Below are 22531 nucleotides of genomic sequence, written 5' to 3'. Positions count from 1 at the left end.
TACTTGAAAGAGACAGGGTGATGAGCAAAAGCACTTTAAAAGTGCTACATTTACACAGAGCTTAGCACTGATATTGTTTCATTAAATCAGCTCGTGTGTTGCCATGGGTTACTTGGTATTTTCTTATGCATCTTCTGTAGGAGGCTGTGCTGTTACCTTGGCTGAGAGCATTTCAGTGATCTTTTGATTAGCTCGCTCGCCGACGTTTTCAAGCCAGCTGCTTTCCTGACGTATCGGGATCGGGTATGTAGCAGGTAAGCAAATTCATCAGCAAGCAACAAAGAAGAAAGACAACGAGATGTGTAGCGTTGAATTAAATACTGTATTTTATTCACTGAAACCGTCTACAGTTTGTATGACACCAGCACTGTGTCCCTGATCTCGGCTACAGGGCGTAAGACACGCTCTCGTGCCAAGAGAGATTACTTGAACGAGCGGAAAGTGAAATCCTCTGAACACAGGGTGACAGTTATATTGAACAGCATTTACAGAGTTAAAGGATTGTACAAGATCACAGCTTTGAGAGAGAGATTTCTAACTGGTGTTTGGAGACCAAACAGACCATCAGAAAGCTAAGGTGCATCACTGTCTACTGAGGCATGAGTATGTACAGAGTCAGCTGCTCTCCGATTCCATCCCAACACAGATGACAAGAGAAGATAAGAGTTTATTAATCCACGTCCTACTTGGTGGTCAAATTTTATACTCAGCCTTGTCACAATGATATCCAGCAACCCAAATCTTTACCCTCTCCCAAGCCCCGTCCTGTCCGGCCGTTATAAATCCTGCCAATGGTCTGGGTTTAATTGGGTCATGCTTTGGTCTCGAGTCCACTCTGATCTGGACATGGCTCGACTACAAAATTATCACCAGGTTTGCTACAGCAAACTGACGAAAGCTTGGAGCTATGTGAGAATTCTTATAAGGCAATAAAGTCTATTCAACAAGCGTAGTAACCTCTCCTAATGTACCAGTTTTGTACATTCCAGTTTGAATAAAATGTAATATTATGGATTATTACTTGAAGTTGGTGGAATTACATACAACTGTGATTAAAAAAAAACAAAACAACAAGAAAAAAGATGTGTGGAAAACGACACTTAAAATGAACATTTTAACCGTACTGTATGTCCTCCATCCTCCTTGTGTCATCTTTCTAACAGAATTTAATTACTACGAACCATTCACTTCTTTTTACCGGTAAAAGAGCTCTACTGAAATAAAAAATATTCTCTATCAACAAGGGAAACTATTTTGGTCAGTATATGTAGTCGTACATGAGCAGTATGAAGGATGTCCATCTCTTCATGTCAGCTCCCCAAAACATGGGAGAAAAATCTTTTCAATGCTGGACTTTATCTAGCGAAAGTGAAAACAGAAAGCTGCAAGTACATATTAAGTGCTTATATATTAAAATCCTCACTGTTGGATAAAAATAGTGGTATGAAGCAGAAAATAAACGCTAATAACGAAGCGTACTGTGTAGCAGTTATACGCAGCAAAAGCAACACGAAAACAGAAATATTGTTCTGAGTGAGCTTGCTATAATAAAATGTAAATATCCTATTCGTACTTTACTGCTCACATTCATCATTTCATATGTGTACTAATTAATAAACAAAAAAAAAAACCTAAATAGAATTAAAAATAAAGTGTCCTACATTATTTCAATACGTATAGTTCAAGTAAACATCGTTTATGACTGGAGGGATTTGCATAAACTAACTCGAGATATCTTCAAACAGCCTGACTATACTTCTATTTAATACGCAAATGAATTGAATTCAAACCTTCAGTAAGTGAAAATGATGCGGATCTGCCACAAGAAAACTTGTGCAATCGGCAATGGAAGTGTACGATGTGTTCATCATAGTGTTCGATGCTTTTGCCTAAACGGTGACGGCTTACAAAAATCCGAGAGCGACGTTATCCAAGGCGGTCGTTCCTCGTTATACAGCATCCAAAAAACCTTTATCTTTCACAACCTACTTATGAGGGCAAAACTACAAAACCACAGACAAACTAACACGCTTACAGCTCGAGCTGACGGAGAAATAAACGTACATTCAGCTCAGTACCTTCGAACAAGCTAAACACGATCTACACGGCCTGAAAAATCCTGTGATGTGGCCAAGAAACGCATCACTACTTTTTTTTTTTATTATCATTTTTTATAAAGCTCTAAATACTCAAACAGAAGTCATAAAGTGCACTATAAATACTAATTTCATCTTTACAACAATAATGTCCTGAACTGAGAATTATAAATCCAAATATATAAGATTATAAAATACACTAAAGGAGCATTGGCATTTACACTACGCAAAAAAAACAACAAAACAAAACAAACAAAAAAAAAAGCAGAATACTTTTTATTTGAAAGAGTTTAAAAAAATAATTGGCTCGCCTCTGCACCAATGATGAACATCATCCTGCGAAGCTGAAAAGCCGTGTTTTGTAAATACAACTCAACTTAGCTTCAAAGGGTCGCTGTAAAGTACCTCAGGTTTACATTTATAAAATAATGAACTGGCTTTCTCTTTTTTTTAATCTTTTCTAAACTGCTGTAACATGCTGGTACAATACAGAGAGAGAGAGAGAGAGTGTGTGTGTGTATGAGAGAGAGAATGTGTATGTGTGTGTGTGAGAGAAAGAGAGAGAGAGAGAGAGAGAGAGAGAGTGTATGAGTTCGTGTGTGTGTGTGTGAGAGAGAGAGAGAGAGAGAGAGAGTGTATGAGAGTGTATGAGAGAGTGTGTGTGTGTGAGAGAGAGAGAGAGTGTATGAGTTCGTGTGTGTGTGTGAGAGAGAGAGAGTGATTGGGGTACCTCTTTGTTTTGCTATAGTAATATAGAATGAAACGGCTAACTGAGTTGTTCATGACCTGATGCGCTGCGTTCCTGTATTTACATCCTGAAGCATCACTGCAATGAAAAAATAAAAATCTCAGAGGTCCTTAAAGAACGTTTCTTTAAGAAAGCATTCAAGTCTCCTGTCCGCTCTCTCCGGAAGCCTTTCTTGCCTATAAACTGCAGTTCTAACGCTCACTTCATTTCCATACTAAAATGACCTTCAGAGAAAGAACACGTCTACTGCCTACTGTATGCACAAAGAAACTGCTGTGGAAATCGGCACTAAACCGTAGGCGGGAAAGCACTACTCCTCTCGAGTGAAAGGCAAATCGAATTTCGAGACGCGACACGGCGGGAACGAATCGAGCGGACGTCTCGCGAGGAAATCACACTCTCATCACGACAATGACAACTGCAACAATGTCGACGACAGCCAAAGGAAATTAAAGGACCACACGGATGTAAGTAATGTCTCCTACAAACAGCTACACGAGCACCAGTCGATCTAAAGAGGACGAGTATCAATTCAATTACATTTTACACAACAGTTTTCCGTTTACAACAGTGGCAGATTAATAAATTACATTAAAATATATTCACATGTCGTGAAGAATGGCTCTTGTTTTCAAGAGGGGCGGAGACACCCTGCCTATGTGACTTTGGGCGTCTCGGGGCGGTAGTCCTTCCTCTCGGACGTGTTGCGCTTGATTTTGGCCGCGGCCGGCTGGGACTCCTGGTTGAGGTGTGGGCTGGACTGGGATTTCTTCAGAGCAGCATCATTCTCTTTAGCGGTCAGGAGCTCCTTCACTCCGTCCTTCAACAGCTTCACGTACATCTCGTAACGGTTCTCCTGCAAACAGTAGAGAGAGAGAGATACCCGTTAAAGATAAAGGTCAGCCCCAGGGATGGAAAGGAAACACTCTGGATGCAGTACTTCAGTCCATGATACACTAATTGTGCTTTTTTCTTTTATATTTGAAATAAACACCACCCTCTTTTAAACATTACAGAGTAAAAAATAAAAAATAAAAGACACTTTGAAATGAAAAATAATGAAAATAGGCCTTTTTTTTTGCTGAAAGTCTAAAGTGTTTTAGTCAGCAGCAGGAGCAATGTCTGAGAAATCATTTTATTTTCAAAATGCAAGAAACCAGCTTCATAATGACCCCCAGACACATCATCATCTCTCAGCTGAACATCCAGCCTGCAGAACCGTACAGCTAATTCTGCTGAGTGAGCTAGACTAGACTAGCGAGCCGGATCTTCTGACGTTTTAGCGTATGAAAGCTCTGCATGAAACATTAGCTGAACAGTATACTTAAAGCGTAAACACAAGAGTCCTTATTCTACATAAAAATAGCTCTATTTAGAACCATAAGCAGCACTGTGTGGCTCTTAATAAGAGACTGACACAGAAACAGGAGAGATGTGCAGAAGGTAAGATTACTGTGTACCCTCGCGGATCGTTATAAAGACGCCTACATCAGACTCGGAGTGAGTGCAGAGAGTGCCGTCACAACGTGTCTGTTATACCTGCAGAGAACACACAGCTCTTCAACAATGTCTTACATAAAAAGGTTACTGTATTTCAATCACACACACACACACACACACACACACACACCCTGCACAACACAACAGCAAAACCAGCAGTGGTACAAACATTAACGTCACTTCTGCTTTCATAAATAAAAAAACACATCTTTCCAAACCTCACACAAGGTCATTTGATTAAAGGCTGTGCTTTAATCACTCAAGTCTAACACACACACACACACGCACACACACAAACGCAGATCTACTGATCTGCAACATGCCTTAAGGAGTTTCCCTGGAGAATCGATTACTTCCCCAAAACACCCATAAGATATGAAGATCTGAAGTTTCATAAACTCGCTCCGTTTTGAGGAGCTGAACTGTTCTGCAGCTCTTCTGAAGCATTGTGATTGCAGCGTTCTGCAGGGAATGACACGCTGTTATGTAGAAGGACAGAAGTGATGTGCACCACATGACGGTGTGGTAACACGGCGAACGTGGAGAATGACTCTGAGGCGTAAATATGAAATATCCATCCTTCAGTAATATTCAGGGACTCCGGGAGCGAGACGGGAACGCTCCACAGATGACACATGGGGGAAATTTATGAATGAAACATAGCAGCCACCTCTATCATGTTTTTTTTGCAAAGCAGGAACAACCTGGGTGACAGAGAAAACCCACAAGGGCATGAGGAACACAGAAAGCATTATTGGACACATCATAGCTTATGTGCCGCTCATTGAGGAGTGAATGCCATTACACACGTGCACAAAACATTCTCACTGACTTGTCAGGTTGTCTTCTTCACATGTCACCAGATAAAGACACGAAATACGCTTTAGGACACGTCTGTTAACTAAACCCAGGTTTGCTGAGTCAGATGGTTACTGATGCAGCACTGGAGCGTACTTTAACGAATCCTCTAGTAATTAATACAAATCAGAGAAAATCTCCAGCAGCAGAAACATGGCCCATGACAAAAGACATTCTATAAACATCAGTGTGGCTCTCACGTAAATTAGACAGCTAGCACAGCATGGAGATGTTTGAGCTGTCTGATGTGGAGCAGAGGGAGGAGGCAGAGACACACACAAAGCAGCCGATTGATTAGTGGCATCTGACGCCGATGCAGTACAGCGGCTTTGTTCCAAAGAGTTTCATGCCACTGCTGTGAAGATCTGAGGGAGGTGTGCTTAGTGTTTGAAGCGCACTGCAGGAGATCACTCCACTCCATCCGCTCGGTCGAGAGCTCTGAAGTGCAGCGCTGTGGACAGGACGGGTGGAAGGGGCAGACACCGATGCTGCGGCCATTTTCACAGAGGAGGAGCAGGACATTAGAACCGAATGATCTCATGCATGTTATACAAAGGAACAGCAAATATAAGATAAAGAATAAAAGAATAAAAAGGGAGAAATTCTTAAGATGCCAAGATGTTACAAGATTATTTTCCTGCAAAAGCTCACGCCAAAGTGTTCCTCTTATATACTATCACTTACTGTACTGTACAGAAATCAGACTCTGAAAGTTTTTGTAGTGTATCTGCATTACCTTTCACAATATTTTTATAACTTATAGTATTAAATATGTACAAATCTGCCACTTTATGACCGCACACACACTCTTTACATCTCTCTATTCTGCTTATTTCTGCACTACGTGACAGTAGGAGTGTAAAACACTATTTCTTTGCCTATAGATGCTTAAAGCACTCTTCATGTATATGACAAGAAACCTGAAACTGTTGCATGAATTTACTAAGAAGCACAATTTGAATTTATTTATGAACCGTTTATAATTCCATTTATTTGCTGAAATGCCCCCAAAAAAACAAGTTACTTCCTGCAATCAGAGCTATACGCATCCTGCTGCCTCACCAGCCTTTCTTTCTTGATATTAATATATGGAATTCAATTTGTGCCAAAACACTGAGACAAAACAAAACAAAACAACACTGACACTCAATACTCCTTCCATAAATATTAAATAAACCTTCCTACAGAAAACGTCACCATATCGAGAGTGATATGTTTCTCTTTGATAAATAACGCGGCTGTTTATACGTTTGTTATTAGCTTTCGATAATGCCGTAGCATCCATCATAGAATCCTTGTGCATTAGCCATTACTATAGAAAGATAATGTATTAAAGTGCTTTATATACACCGATCTGGCATAACATTATAACCACCTGCCTAATATTGCGTTGGTCCCCCTTTTGCTGTCTCCACTAGATCCCTGAAGGTGTGCTGTGGTATCTGGCACCAAGATGTTAGCAGCAGATCCTCCATGGGCCACACTTAAAAGAACTTAAATTAAAGGTTACTTTCAGGACTTAAAATATACTTACAGAACTTAAAGGATACTTTTGATAGATACTGACCACTGCAGACCGGGAACACCCCACAAGAGCTGCAGTTTTGGAGATGCTCTGATCCAGTGGTCTAGCCATCACAATTTGGCCCTTTTGGTCAAACTCGCTCAAACCCTTACACTTGTCCATTTTTCCTCCTCTAACATCAACTTTGAGGACAAAATGTTGACTTACTGCCTAATATATCCCACCCACTAACAGGTGCCATGATGAGGAGATACTCAGTCTTATTCACTTCACCTCTCAGTGGTGAGTTTATAATGGTATGGCTGATCGGTGTAAGTGTTAGAAACATATCACTTGAATTAGAGAAGGCACTACAGTTAGAGGTGTACTGCTGTAGAAATCAGCACCCTCTGGCCAATCAGATTGGAGAATTCAACAGCACTGTGGTGTAAATAAGAATACGTAGAGGTATAGAGAAAAGCTAATACAAAAGTAATAAAATGGTAATGATTATGTGACTAGAACAGAAATAGAACATAGATGCAGTACAGTTAGGAGTGCAGTGGAAGATAATGTACAGGTACTGTCTGGCTAGTGCAGTGTGCTGTTATTCAGCAGTCTGATGACCAGTGGGGTAACGATCTCTGAGTCATATGTGTCTCTGTGCTGCAGAAAGGAGCAGCGTAAACCGGCAGCAGTTCAAGTAGCCGTGTATTTGTGGATCTAATAGTAATAATTACACATCCTACTGTTTCCTGGCTGAAATTCAGAACCATGCCAGATTAAACTGACTTAGTTTCCTTTATAGCTATTGGACGCTTATGTGGCGCATCAAAACTTAATCTTTCACTTCACCTGCAAAGAAAAGGCTTTATATTACGATAATATCTCACTGTGCCACAACACGTCTATTATAAGTGGTGAATTCTGATTTGTGTGTTAGTTAAATCTCCAGGTTGTTTGGAGGTGCCGTGGCTCTACTGCAAATCATCTCATTACTTCAGCAAGCACACCTGCTACCAGCTATTCCAAAAAGTTCATTATTCCCTGTCAAGCGGCCCTCGACGAGACGGCGCTTAAGCAAACGATTGATGTTTCACATGGCAGATTTATATTTGTTTATTTGACAGATTGTCCACTGAGGCTAGGAAAATAAAGCTTTTAGCATCTCACAGACAGTGTTACTTATCCCTCACAGTGTTACTTATCTCTTCAACTCAGTTTTATTAGTAGAGTGCTTTTAACAATCGGCATCGTCATGAGGCAGAGCTCTGATAAGGGAGTCAGAGGTGAAAGTCCCTCAGACAACATGAAAAATTTGTTCTAACCATAGAGTGGGATTATTTCCGCATCCGTCTTAACATGGATATGGAACAAATTTATCTCTAAAATCAAGCTATAACCACTTGCATCTGGTCCTCCTCCTCCTCGCAATTTCCAACCGGAGGCATTTGTGCTCTTCTTCAGCACTGCTGTACTCATTATCTCGGAGATGCATGGTGTCATGTCTGCACTGCTGGCAGATGTAATCTTTGCATGAACTCCCCAAATACTGACTGGGTTCCAGCACGCTTGTGTCTACAACAACAGTTTTTAACGAAAGAGCTGTGGATAGCCCGAGGCATGCTTCAGCAGAAGATGATTGTTTTTTCCATGGCAGGCTCATATAGTTGGTCAGTAACCTTCAACGACCTTTATGAGCTACATCAATTGTGAATTAAGTTACTGAGGCTGCTGGGTTGCTTTTAAGTGCACCACAGAATACTTTATCAAATACTTTATCAAAGCCATCGAATGTAACAGAGTAGCAGGGAATGCGAAGAGAGTGTGTGTGTGTGTGTGTGTGAGAGAGTGTGTGTGTGTGTGTGAATGAATCAGTTATAATTTGGATTGTAAAAGAGAAAAAAAACACTTAATCCTTAAAAGAAAAATAACCCTACCACCCTAAACGACTGCACATTAATCTTTACAATGACCTCCATAATTTGATAATGAATTGATAATGAAATTCTGAGTTGAATTTTTTTCCCCGTTTAAACATCTTTCTTCATCATGGTGGTCTGTTTTCATTATGAATAGCCATTTCTGAACCCCAGCACCAGTGTGATCTGGACCTTGTTTTATCGCTACCTAAAGAAAGAGATGCAGCAGCACATTAATCCTTTATCCTGGCTCCGTCACCTCCTCAACGCTACACTCGGCTCAACAGAACACAACAGATCATCTTCCAAAGGTTTCATTTTGTAGCTAATAGCCCAATCACGGGGCATTTTGTATATTGCTACCTGAGTTAGTTAATGTGTATTGTATAGATGTGAGTTAAATGTTCGTTGTCTCACTACTTCTACGCCGGGAAATGGTGAGGGAGAAAAGGTTTTTTTTTGGAGTTAACAGCAAACTTACACTATATTAGCAAACGTTTTGGGACAAATCATTGGATTCAGGTGTTGTTTTTAACGGGTTAAGTTATGTGAGCCAGGGACGTCTGCCTTTACCTGCACATGAATGTAATATGGAGTTGTCCTGCCCTTTGCAGCTATAACAGCTTCAACTCTTCTGGGAAGTCTTTCCACAAGGTTTAGGAGTGTGTTTATGGGAATTTTTGACCGTTCCTCTAGAAGAGCATTTGTGAGGTCAGGCACTGATGTTGGACGAGAAGGTCTGGCTCACAGTCTCCGCTCTAATTCATCCCAAAGGTGTTCTATGGGGTTGAGGTCAGGACTCTGTGCAGGCCAGTCCAGTTCCTCCACACCAAACTCACTCATCCATGTCTTTATGGACCTTGCTTTGGTCACTGGTGTGCAGTCATGTTGGAACAGGAAGGGGTCATCCCCAAACTGTTCCCACAAATTTGGGAGCATGAAATTGTCCAAAATGTCTTGGTATGAAGCTGAAGCATTAAGAGTTCCTTTCACTGGAACTAAGGGGCCGAGCCCAAACCCCTGGAAAAAAAACCCTGAATTTAATGATTTGGAGGGGTTTCCCAAAACTTTTGCTAATATAGTGCATGTTTGCGATCAGACAAGCGATAGCTTCTAAGAGGTATAATAAACATACATCACCACCCAACACTTCAGCACCCGAATCATTAAGCATATCAAAGCTAATTTCAATAGAAATCCAAGTTGCTCCAAATCTATGAAGGAACACAAGACTGTGTGGGAGGGTTTAGTAACATCTCTCTCTAACAACAACAGCTCCCTCAAGCATGGTCTCATATCATTTGTAAGAAGCCTTGGGACAAAGTAATTAGAGAGTAGAACAAACATTCAACAAATACTCACAAAGGGATTAGACATGAAATTAAAATACATGGATACAGTTACTAGGTTTCTGCACAAAGTAAAGACTTAAATGTTCAGTGAAAGCCTCTGCTGATTGCGAGGGTTAAATAGTAATGAGAGAAATGTTTCACGGGTCCTCCGTTAAGGAGTTCATTTCATTTATTCATTCATTCATTTATTCATTCTGACCTGCTAGTTAGTATGTAAATGGTGTATGTTAACATGATGCAGAAATGATGTGGAGCCACTGAACAGGTAATGCCATCGAGGTAAAACAACTTCGTTTGAAAATAAATAGGAGAAAAAAGCAGAAAAAAACTGCACTATAGTAACACAGTGGCTGAGAATTCCATTCTTCTCCATCACTCATTCAAGTCCGGTGAATAAAAGAGACAGTGTTCAGCAGAGCATCTGTCAGCATGTGTAAACAAGCTTATTTCTGTCAAATCCAGGCAAACACTGTTCTAGCACTCGCAGAAAAAATGTGTCGAAGACAATGAGTGCTAGCATGTACTGAAGTGAGAGTAAATATAAAAACAAGGCTTCTTTTTTTCTGATGAAATAAAGCACAATGCAACAAGTACTTGCAATGGGAGCACTGTTTTATTTACCTCAAATTCCAGGTAGTGCTCTTTCAGGCGGTACTCGTCAACCTCCTTGGCTTTGACCTTCTTGTCCGGAGGGTAGGACCTGTGCTCGGCTAATTCTGTGGAGATGTGCTTCAGCTTGGCCTCGTGCGACTTCAGCTGCTCCTCCTGCACATACAAAGAAAAGTGAAACTAATACCTAAAAGCTTTAAAAGCCTATACCTAGAATACCTAGAGTCTGAAATCACTCGTTTACTATTTAGCACACAAAAAAAATTTGAATACTGACGTTGATGAATGCATGGAAATACTTGCTATAGTTCAGCAACTCTTTAACAAGAACCACCACCATTTTTGTCACAGATTCTCTAAAGCAGCATTTGCACAAATGATTTAGCTCAAGACAGTGATATCAGCCCTCTTCCACATACATGACCTCACAGACTCACACTATAACGTCGATCACGGGAGAAAGTGTAAACCATCTCTCCCATAAAAAGAAGGTGACCAATTTTGCTCCCTTGGCTCTCAGTCATAGATAAGATATAAGATAAGATTCAAACTCGTGATCTCCAATATGATAAACACTTTCCTTCGTGCCTCACAGGAACCTCCAGGACACCAACCATCATGGACTTTCTATCAGATCCCCTGCTGCAGCCAATCACTTGCATTTATTACAGAAATTATTCAGCTGAAGTTATTCATCTCACTGGACCAGAGACTAGCTACAGGATAAGAGACATTACCTGAGAATAGGGTAGTAAGGATTTTCATAGATTTTTCATTTCGTTAGTGAATAGCCAAATTACATTAGTCAAAAAATACATGTTAAAGAGCCACTGTGAAACAAAACATAACCACATCTTTTACTTAGAATCACTGAACAGTGGCAGTGTTTATGTTTTAACACCTTTAAGTCATGTTAGGTGTTTATCCAGACATATACAAGCAAGAGATTTCATGTAACTGGACTGAATTCCTTTTAACAGAGAATTAATTTCTGCATGATTTTGGAGGAAAACGTGTTCAGCACTGAATTTATATGTGATGTCACAATAGTGCTTAATGACTCTTATGAAAGGAGACACTTAGGGATTTGCAGTTTTTCTAATTATGCTGTCACATATTTTGCAGTTGCTTACAGTGTTTTATTATCAAAAAGCTTGCTGTGCTGATGGATTTCATCCGTGCACCAGTGCTACTGTGAACGGGTGAATTGTTTGTCCAGCAGGGGCCTTCACTCCTCCTCTTTAACTACTGCCCTGCTCAATAACATGTCCTGATACTCTACACACAGAAACCCAACAGTGTCCTGGCAGATTTAGACACTAACATATCATTGATATGTTTCATTGATAGGATTCAGACATATCACATGATATAGAAAATCCACTACTTTTTGTCAGGAAATGTAAAAGAGTAATCTCTTAATCTAAAATGCGCTCACCTGTGACATCCTGGTGGTTGAGGCCGGCAGCAGCGGGCGGCTGAATTTTTTCTGTGAGCCGATGGCAGCAGGGAAAGAGGGCGCGGAAAACATGGCAGCCACCGAGTTGATGACTCTGATCCAGGACTCCATTTCCTCAGGGCTCCTGTAGAGCAGATGGATGACAATGAGCTCTTGCTTTATGGTGAACAAGAGTTTAAAAGCCTGTCTTGACCATTAAGTGGATTAAAATTCATCTGCTTGAGAATCACAAAGCGATGATGGTCTAAGATACATCTTTTAGCCTGTAAGGATTTAATGCGTCGGATGTCCTGACTCAACAGTGAAATACAATTGGAAATCGACAGTGTGGGAAAGGTGCAGGAATGTTCTCACTCTGTACGTATTAAGGTGCAGGTACAGTTTACTACTGTCACAGAGTGAACTTCTCTAATTAACACATTTAAAAATGGTCCCTGAGGAGTGCGCCGGTCAATTTTTATTGATTAGACCCTTTATTTAGTTGGCAGCGAATACTAAGGAAAGTAGGAGAGAAAGAGAAAAAAGCAACAGCTACAACAGGCTAAGAGGGAAGATAAATGTGTTTTCACTATGAACTCAAGCATGAAATTAGATTGTGGTTCCAGGGGAGGTCTCTGTTCTGCCCCTGTCTTCAGTGCGGTCCTGTGAGCAATGGCATTTCTGTCTTCAATAAACTCTGCGTTTCCTGGACGGTCAGCGACTCTTACTGGGCCTGGAAGAGGAAGACTCTCCAGTCGGCTGTCTTCAGCTTAAGCACGTTGGGCTTCTTCTCGTAGTCTACAGCCTTTATGGCCAGGGCATGATGCACGCTGATGGCATTCTTCAGGTCCTCTTCAGACAGGGCCTTGTCAGGTTTGTACTCATCCTGCAGGACGACATAACAGCACTTAACGCAGAAAAGAAATAGACTATGACCTTCACGGCAATTTTCATTCCTGTGAATATTTATGATTTGTCTAAATGGCTTAACATAAGCTGAGTGCTATTTGTCTTCCAGATAACAATTCTGCCTGGACATGCTACAGCAAGTTTGTAGTCAAAATCAGCAAGATTGTTTGTATCATTCTGGTTTGAGGGATGTACTGGAAATATGGTTCAGAAGTATTGAGGAACTGGGAAAAAGCATCCTTGTACTTGATTTTTCAGAGTGACTGTTATATTGACCTCGCTTATTTTAGTCATTGGTTAACATTAGAAGCTACATTTCCTACTCACACAAGTGTTTTATTCCTCTTATCCCACAGTACTTTGCCAACAGTAACCATTTTTAAATTATTAACGACATTATACTTTTTAACCATTTAGAGTTACATTCATATTACATTACAGCAGTTATAAACAGTGGATCACTGACCAGACTCTCTCTCTGCTCAAGTACAGCTTGTTACTGCATTAAGACACTGGAAAGAGTGTATAATGGTGTGGAAATTTTTTAAACCATTCAGTCTTATTCATGACAGTTCAAAGTTCCTCCTCAGTCCTCTGCATTATGCTTTTTAAAAGGAATGGATATATCCAGCATAAAGAATTTTTTGGCTATATATGCAGTTCTTGGAAAGGTCACTGGAAGAGAATTTATAGAAATCACACACACACACACACACACACACAATAACACAACAATAGCCAACTGTACTAAACATAAAAAATAATTTTGTGTTAGTGTTCAGCAGCATATTTCGACTCTAAAAATACAGTTAGTGTCAGCGTGAAGAAACTTCACTGCGTGTATGATAGAAGTTTCCAGACCAGACTGAGGTAAATAACTGAGTGGGAGGTGTTATTAGAGCTTGTAGCTATACTGAGAAGTGTAAACTAGGTCAGCGAGGTCCAGGAGAAGCCTGGTTATAAATTCTGGCCACGCTGACACGTGTGTGGCGAATGGTAAACAGTATCGACTCGCCTTCAGTCTGTCAGATGTGATGTCAAGGTTATCACTTTTCATATTCCAGGCCTGCTACTCCTCACATGAAAAGTTCAGCTGTTCTTAAATGCTTACAGCTTTGATGGGCTTAACGGAGTACATTTTTACCACAGATTTATGGCTCCAGTGTCTCAGAGACGGCTACAAGTAACAGTCAGAGAAAGAGCATGGAGCAATTTAAATCAATGAAATATTGAAGATAGAATGTAATTGTATTCAGGAAAAAATTCTATAAGAAAACCAATACACAAAGAAATGGATCAGCCTACTTTGTGCTAATGTAGTGCTTGATTAATAATAAATAGATTTGAAAGAAAGAAACCCAAAACAAAACTGGTGACTGGCGAATGGGTCATGAGTGACCATGGCTCACTGATTTGTGTTGGGAGTAAAGGCTAGAGCATCTGCTCCAATCCCACAGAAGAGCTACCGCAGTACAATTGGATGAAAAAGTTAAATGCTGGCTGTGACAGAAAGCTGGTACAGAAAACACACAGTGCATCACAGCTTCCTGTGTAGCTGCAGACCGCTCTGCTGAAAGGTACTACCATGGCCATGTGAGCATCAGAACTTTACATGGAGCAAATGAAGAAGGAGGCCTGGTCAGAAAAACACCTTTTTCTTTTACATCCCGTGGATCTCGCTGCATGTGTTTTACTTTAAGGAAGAGATAAGGAGGTAAAATGGCAGAGGAAAGTCATGCTCTAGGCAAAGTTCTGCTGGAAAATGTCGATATTACTCTGACACGTACCATTGTCTATTGTCGCAGACCAAGTACTAACGGCAGTGACCTCTTTTAGAGCAATAATGAAAAAAGTGTGCAGGTTTGGTTTGAGAAACATGACCAGGAGTTCAAGGTGTTGGTCTGGGCTCCAAATTCCCGAAATCCTATCTGTGGGCTGTGATGAACAAAACAAGTGCCAGATATCACAGCACATCTTCAGAGGTCTTGTGGAGTCCATGCCTCAGAGATAACAGCATTATCATAGATGAGAGATTTTATTTGAAAACAATCTTTTATCTCTCACTAGTAGAGTTTTTGATGATTTTCTTAGTGAATCAGTATCGACGTATTTATTAATGCAGACTTCAAAATGAATAAAAGCATCTGCCAAATGCTGTAAATGTAAATATAATTAAACTAATACAGCTTAAGTTACGTTTTGACGAAGGGCTTGAACACACTCTGTCCATATTTTCATCCCAGACTTTTAGGGGATTAAATGAAATGCTGTTCAGGCTCTACTGAAAAACCTCGCTGACGCAGGGAAAATCCAGCAAAGGTGATTTGTGTAATCTGAACGGACTTTCACTGCTGCTTAACTGAAATTTTCTGAAACGTTCCTCACGTAACGCCGAGGCAAGTCGCTGACTGTAACTACAGCCCACGCTGGCTAAACAAGCGAATTCAGATTCAAAACTACACTTCACTCCGTTCTGCTAACGAGCCACAAAGATTAATTCAACATGATTGCCACTCATCAGGTAATACATCAGGAACACTATTCGATGACTGGAGACACCATGCAAAGCTCCAGCTCAAGCTTCAGGAAATGTAGACAAACATCCTTCTTGTTTCCTTGCCATGAGCTCGTCCCCATGCCTCACATAAAACACAGCGGCACCTCGGCTAGGGCAGCGTAAAGGTCCGCCGTAAAGGTTTTGTGCTAATGTCTGGACATTTGCGAGTTTAAATCCCAGGACTGAACCACCGTTGAGCATTTATCAGGTTGTTCTGAATAAGAATAACTGCATTTTGTTGAAAATAAATCACTTGTCCTTTACAGTTTATTCTGAACTCTGTATTAATAAACTATTGTATCTGCAGGCAAAATAATGACTAGCCTTATCGCTTTTTTTCGTACAATCGTCCATCAGAACAGTGACAACACAGATTTCATGGAAACAGACAGCATTAAAGAGGCAGAGTAAAAGCTGCCAGTACTTTAAAAAAACCACACATCCCCACAGCTGTGTACAGTTAATGTATATAATTATCTCTGCAATTCACAATTATCTAATTTACAAATTCTTTTCACAAATGCCTGTGTGTACTGCGCCCCACTCCCCCCCAAGCATTAATAAATGTAGAGAAGGATACGCTAATCTGGCTTTGCAAAGCCTACTCACACCTCCAGTAACATATATACAACCTGCGACTGACACATTCTAGCGAAGGACATACTGTTCTCCACATTAAGTGTAAAAATATATACATCCCCCATGGATTCTGGAGGGAAGAAAAGAAGAAAAGCTTGCCAAGACCCTCTTGGTCTCCAAAGCAAGTGAAGTGATTTTCTTTTAAAATTGCGATAGCTGAGTTTATACAGGATCTATAAAACATCCAGTTGTAACCTGGATCATCCAGAATCCTATCCGAAGAGAAATAAACATTATAAATAAAATTTTCAATACATTTGTTGGCAAACTGCTGTAGGATAAGAGGAATACATTGCTTCAGGATTGATAAATAATCACTTCACGGTGGACACAGTCCTCTGCTTCACCACTTAAATGTTTCTGATATTTAGAAATTTTTATTTTTAACTAAACAGCCATAACTGTTCATCTGGAATTATTTCATAAAGCCACCTAACAGTAAGAGTGTTTATAATGATGATGTACTTTTAAAACCAGGCAAACGGTGCACATGCAAGTAAACAGAAAATATTCCATTCCTTCACATGTGGCTGTAGAAATGATTCTGATGTTCAAATTATACAAATACACCTTCACTCATTCCTCCAGTTCAATTTACGTCTAACGGTTTGGTATTTTCATTTTTTTACAGGAAAATGCAAATGAAAAACCTCTACAATAAATAGGAAGTGCCATGTTGCTTGTTTTTTTAATAGGTAAATTATCTTTAATGGAAAGGCGAACATGAATGTAAATGAACTCTGAAAGCACCTAGCATTCAAAATAAAACATGAGGAATGGAATGCATGTTGCTCTGCATGCAAATGAATGAAGTACAAAGTGTTGCACATGTTTAACTGCGGTCGTGTAGCTGGAAATGTGACTGACGATCTCCACGACCTACCAGAATCATGAATTTTAATGCTGGCTGCTTTAATCACTTACAGAGGTTAATGGAATATGAAAAAAAAAAAATGCCAAAAGAATAATCGCATCATTTAAATGTCATGTTTACACACAGTAAAGAACAGGAGAGGGAGAGGAGGAAGATACCTTCTGTAAATAAAGGATCATGCCTTTGAGGACAGCATAAAATGTCTTCCAGCCTCTCTTTCCTCTAGGGGCTAGAAAACATGAACAAGAGGCGTGTATAAACCTTGTGAAAAAATTAAAGGAAAGAATTCAGCTTGGACATGCTGGACAGACTGCAGTACACAACAAACTGGTTATGCATCAAAACATTACAGGAATTTTGGTTAAATATATAAATCCTCATAGTTTCCTCACCACAAGTTTATTTATAAGCAAGGGATTTAGGGGGTTTTCTTTTTGATTAGTTGTCGTATGACCGGATGATCCGAGCGCAGGAACAGCACACATAAGCCCTGCTGTTTTTATCCTGACTATAATAGAGCTCCACCGCTCCCGTGGGTGGACTTGACCTTGCTGGCACACGGTACTCTGGAGATGCCGTGAAACTGATGGACTCGGGCTGGCACAACAAACTAATCTTACTCCCAAAAGATTTTGGAAATTTATTAGTTGTTGATCAGAGATCGGTTTCTAACCTTGTCTTTATAAATCTTTTGTGTCTGGAGACCTGCAATCGGAGAGGAGGCGCCTATTTTTGTGCAAACGCTGCTGTTACGTGCTGGCTAGTTAAAGCGAATGGGCCACCTGTTAGCATACTGTCACAATGATATTATGATGCTATTAATGTATCAAGATCAAGCCATGCTATCAGATTGCATGAAGGGCGGAGGGATTACGTTCTTTGTGTACCTAAATGCCACAGAGGCATTCTGTAGAGGTGGGCTTTAATCCTCCGCTATTTCACCAGACACCAGCACAACACTAACAAGTCCCAATCCTTTCCTTTCCCTCTGGTGTGTGCTGAAAGTCATTATACAGGTGACGGACGTGGTCATGAAATACAAAGCACTAATGGTGAATGCTATGCATTCGTGCCTGGTCATTAGCATTGCTGTATTCAACCTGCTCTTCCTCCTGCCAGGCTGTACTACGCAGCAATTATTTTAATAACCTTTCTCACCTTGCATTAGCTCCGAGATTTATTTCTTTATTTTTTTTATAGATATATTAAAGAAATGTTTAATTATAGTCATATGAGATAAGGAATCAGAGTCATGTGTGTTGTCATTCATTATGTGCGAGTTCATTCATTAACATTATCCCACTGCACTGCTCGAGTCACGAGTCTGAGGAGTTCGAAGGTGTTGATTAATTTTCTATAATGGAAGCTCACGTTGTTCTGGCCGGAAGGCAAATCACCGGTTTATAGTAATGCACTCGTTTTAATATGCTACCGTTTCTATAGCAATGGCTAACTCGGAGAAACTTGCACGGTGACCAAATTTTACAGAGTCGTTGATATGGTGAAGTTTACTGAACATTTATGGAAGGAGTCTCCAGTATCAGTGCTTTGTAAGTCAAGACTTGTGAGAAAGGTTTCCCAGAGGATGTTTTTATAGCTTCTGTTATGTAAATGACCTTTCAGGGACAACACTAAAAGAAACTATAAAGCGATTAATATGTACAATGTGTACTGCTGTAGTTTTAGTGGAATAAAAGACTTCAGGATATGCTGGTATCGGAAAATAATTCATGTCTGGTTCCATCGTATCACCCGGTCAGTGATGATTTTCCTATATCTGCATTCCTCAAGTTACGTTTCATCAGTCTTACTTTTCTTGCCGTCCATGTCAGCGTGGATTTTACGGGCCAGAAAGCCTGCTTTGTAAACAGCAGCGTTGGGATCATGGGCGATGTCCAGGAAAGGGTTGCTGCCACTGCTGATCCTGCTGATGCTCTTGGTGTGGGCGTTGTCGTTCTTGGTGTCTGCGAGCTCAGACAGCGATTTCTTCAACTCGTCCCCGTCACTGAGGGCAGAAGAAGACACGCTACAGCGTCACTGTGGTCTACGTCTTTGATTTGTACCAAATTTACTTTATCCTACTGTGCTAATGATCGTTCCAAAGCAAAGACACGGTCCATTTGACTTTGCTAATTTGGTAACCCACTGTGCGGCACAAAAATGACTTTTAAACCACATTTGAGTCTCTCTCTCTCTTTTTTTAAGTCCATATAAAATTGATGCTCTGCACTGCGGTAGTGAAGTATGATCTTTTTTTCCTCTTCACACATGACTGAGCAACAAGCTTTAGCATCTCTTTTAATTATAGATCACCGGGGGGTCAGGGTAATACGCTTAATATAACTAGGTATAAACAGATTTTATTATTTTATTTTCCTAAACAACTGTGCTGAGACGTGACGATCCTTTCTGCATAGGGAACTTAAATACTCAGCTTACTATGTCACCCTGTAAAAAAACACTGCTTATGCAATAAACTATTTTTGTCATCATCACATCGTAGCACTGTAGAAGTGGACGGAGAAGACTGCACACTCTCCTTTACAGGACACTTTGTATTATGATAATGTGGAAGTTTTGGCTTTTACAGCAGATGTCCTTATCCCTTAACCCTTAATTCACAATCATTTAATCAGAAGATCAATGACTTAACCACCGAGCTACCACATCCCAACAATTATATATGATGGAGTGCAATAAGCTGCCACATGCACACAGGAGTATGGAAATAAAATAAAGCTAAATAAAAAAATTCCAGACAAAGTAAAGGATCTAGTGGAATTCCATCAATACGTATCTAAAAGCCGGTGAAAGACAAAGTGGGCTGGTGTGTAGGAGGGAATCTACGTTGTTTTTAAAACAGAATACATAACAGCAAGCCATTTAGCTCTCACCATCTCTCCAGCATCATCACAATCAATACAGGCATCTCCACACATACCTTCTGTTGTGTTTTTTCCCTCTGCTTGACTCTTCCTATATGCAATGAACTACTACTTCAACAGCAAATGTTCTGTGAGAGGGACAAAGATCTCGTCACTGCTGCTCCCACGCCCACTTTGCGAGTGCATTATTACAGACGCGGGTACGAGGCGATGCATCAGCAGTTTTAGCAGCTCACTGGGTGTGTTTTTTTTTTCCAAGTAAGACTTGAGTCATTTTGTTGCCTGTAACTGAACACACAATTATCTCTGATGATAATGATCCACCCAGCCATGCGTTTTGAAACCCAGCTGCTTTTCAGTGCAGGGGATAAACCCAAACATTCTGCTGAGGAGAGAGGGATGAGATTAAAGCATGAGAGAGCTGGATTACATGCATCTACACCGAACATCTTGTTGTTCGTACTCCTCTGTTCCAGGGTCTGCACTTGCACCTTGTCCAAATGGCCTGTATGTAATTCTGTATGGATTGACCCCCTATGAATTCATATAAATCTACGAATAATGTCTCCAAGCTTGTAGTTTTATAAACAAAAAGGAGTCAGAACTTCAAGTCCAGATATACAGAAATACCCATCTCTAAACAGCATTTCCTCACAGATGATGGCTGCGTCCTGAATCAAATAATACTAGACTAAATAGAGCCCCACTGCAGGCACTGATACTGCTCACCAATTCACACAGGCTAAATGATGGTCCCCCTTTTGCTGCTAAAACAGCCCTGACCCGTCCTGCACTGTGTATTCTGACCCCTTTCTATCAGAACCAGCATTAACTTCTTCAGCAATTTGAGCAACAGTACTCGTCTGTTGGATCGGATCACACGGGCCAGCCTTCACTCCCCACGTGCATCAATGAGCCTTGACCGCCCATGACCCTGTCACCGGTTCACCACTGTTCCTTCCTTGGACCACTTTTGATAGATACTGACCACTGTATCTTTTGATCTATCTACTGACCGGGAACACCCCACAAGAGCTGCAGTTTTGGAGATGCTCTGATCCAGTGGTCTAGCCATCACAATTTGGCCCTTCATCAAACTCAAAGCTCAAATCCTTACACTTGTCCATTTTTCCTGCTTCTAACATCAACTTTGAGGACAAAATGTTGACTTGCTGCCTAATATATCCCACCCACTAACAGGTGCCATGATGAGGAGATACTCAGTCTTATTCACGTCACCTCTCACTGATCATAATGTTATGGCTGATCTGTGTACATATGATCACATCAATTTCTGGAATGGATTCAGACCCTAGTAGTCGAACAGCAGGATCCTGTGCTCTCACTACGTAGCTCTAGTTGGATTCCCAAGCAGGGAACCGACCCAGCCACCGAGGGGTAAACTCTCAGTACTGATCCCAAACCCCAGATAAAATGCTTGTGTAAAACCTGTGCCAAAATTAAATATGCAGATGGAGTGACCTGCTGTGGAAGGACAATAACTTTGGTTGGTCGTGGATGTGGTATGTATTTTTTATCCAAATAATTCTAACACAAGGGAGAATTTTTTTAATGCATGTGATTTGGTGTATAATATAATATATTCATGTTTTAATTCCGATATATATATACATATTCCTAAATTTATTAATATTCTGAATTCATATTTTCTCTAAATCAGTTTAACAGTTTTATTTAGTGTTTTTCATTAATTATATGTTGCAGATCTGGAGAAAAAAGTCACACATATAGTATTTGTAATTATGTAGACATGATTTTACCTGTGAACATGCTGACACACGAGCTCAAAATAGTGACTCCAGTTAGTCTCTAAAGACGTGATGTGACAGAGATCTGCCGATGTGGTGTGACCGGATGAGCCGAATCAGCCATAACTCACTGTGTCAGTGTGCATCTCTACTACAGCACAAACCGAGCAACTTTTATGGAGACGAGTTCTCCGATGGTACTGCATCAGGAATCAGGTATCCGGGCAGGAGTAGCACACGGGCTGTGTGTGCTCATAGTGCTCATGCAATGCGGCAGAGAAAAGCACAAGGAGAAGACCACCACCACAACTACTTTTAGTCCTCTATTCATGAAACCTGCCGGGGAATTAGTCTGCTGTGTCATTTGTTGGTATTATATTATTACCAACTGTGATGAGGGAAAAAGGTAAGATACCAAGGAAAAAAGATAGCAACATAAGGTGTTTAATTGTAAATTTCAGGAAGTGTGCAAAGATGAGAAAGATTGCTGGGAGAAAACAACAATGTGTCTTAATATTAGTCCTCTTAGCAGATCAAAACCTCCTCAGTCACTGCAGCAAGGCAATAGACAGCACACACACACACACACAAACACACACACACACACACACACAAACACACACACAAACACACGTATTAAAGTGAAGCAGCTGTCTATAAGAACAGTGGCACCAGATGCTACAGTCCACACCAAGGTCAGCAGAAGGTCAAGGTTCAGTGAAGTCAAAACCCCTTTGATTAGAACAAAAAAGCACATCTGTTCAAATAGAAGTCCACCTGAACAGAGCTGCAAACAAACAAACAAAAAAAATATGCTTTAATCTTCTCTTAATCAAAAGCACCCACCTTTGTACACGTCATCTCTACTCTA

The 22531-nt window shown here is 40.5% G+C and overlaps 1 protein-coding gene across 13 annotated transcripts in view; it reads right to left on the bottom strand.

Annotated features, from left to right (window-relative positions):
* Nucleotides 1–308: 308 nt before the first annotated feature.
* Nucleotides 309–22531, bottom strand: part of psd3l (pleckstrin and Sec7 domain containing 3, like) — a 122208-nt gene continuing 99985 nt past the window's right edge. For all 13 annotated transcript variants that reach the window (XM_058411280.1, XM_058411282.1, XM_058411284.1 and 10 more), the window contains 6 exons: nucleotides 18818–19011; nucleotides 17165–17235; nucleotides 12756–12913; nucleotides 12028–12172; nucleotides 10602–10745; nucleotides 309–3700 (listed from right to left, as the gene is read on the bottom strand). In XM_058411280.1, the coding sequence (XP_058267263.1) occupies nucleotides 3500–3700; nucleotides 10602–10745; nucleotides 12028–12172; nucleotides 12756–12913; nucleotides 17165–17235; nucleotides 18818–19011 (913 nt within the window). In that variant the 3' untranslated portion in view covers nucleotides 309–3499. The remainder of the gene's footprint in view (nucleotides 3701–10601; nucleotides 10746–12027; nucleotides 12173–12755; nucleotides 12914–17164; nucleotides 17236–18817; nucleotides 19012–22531) is intronic.

The sequence above is a fragment of the Hemibagrus wyckioides genome, linkage group LG16 (assembly GCF_019097595.1).
Source record: "Hemibagrus wyckioides isolate EC202008001 linkage group LG16, SWU_Hwy_1.0, whole genome shotgun sequence".
NCBI lineage: Eukaryota > Metazoa > Chordata > Actinopteri > Siluriformes > Bagridae > Hemibagrus > Hemibagrus wyckioides.
This window is presented reverse-complemented; position numbering and strand designations above follow the sequence as displayed.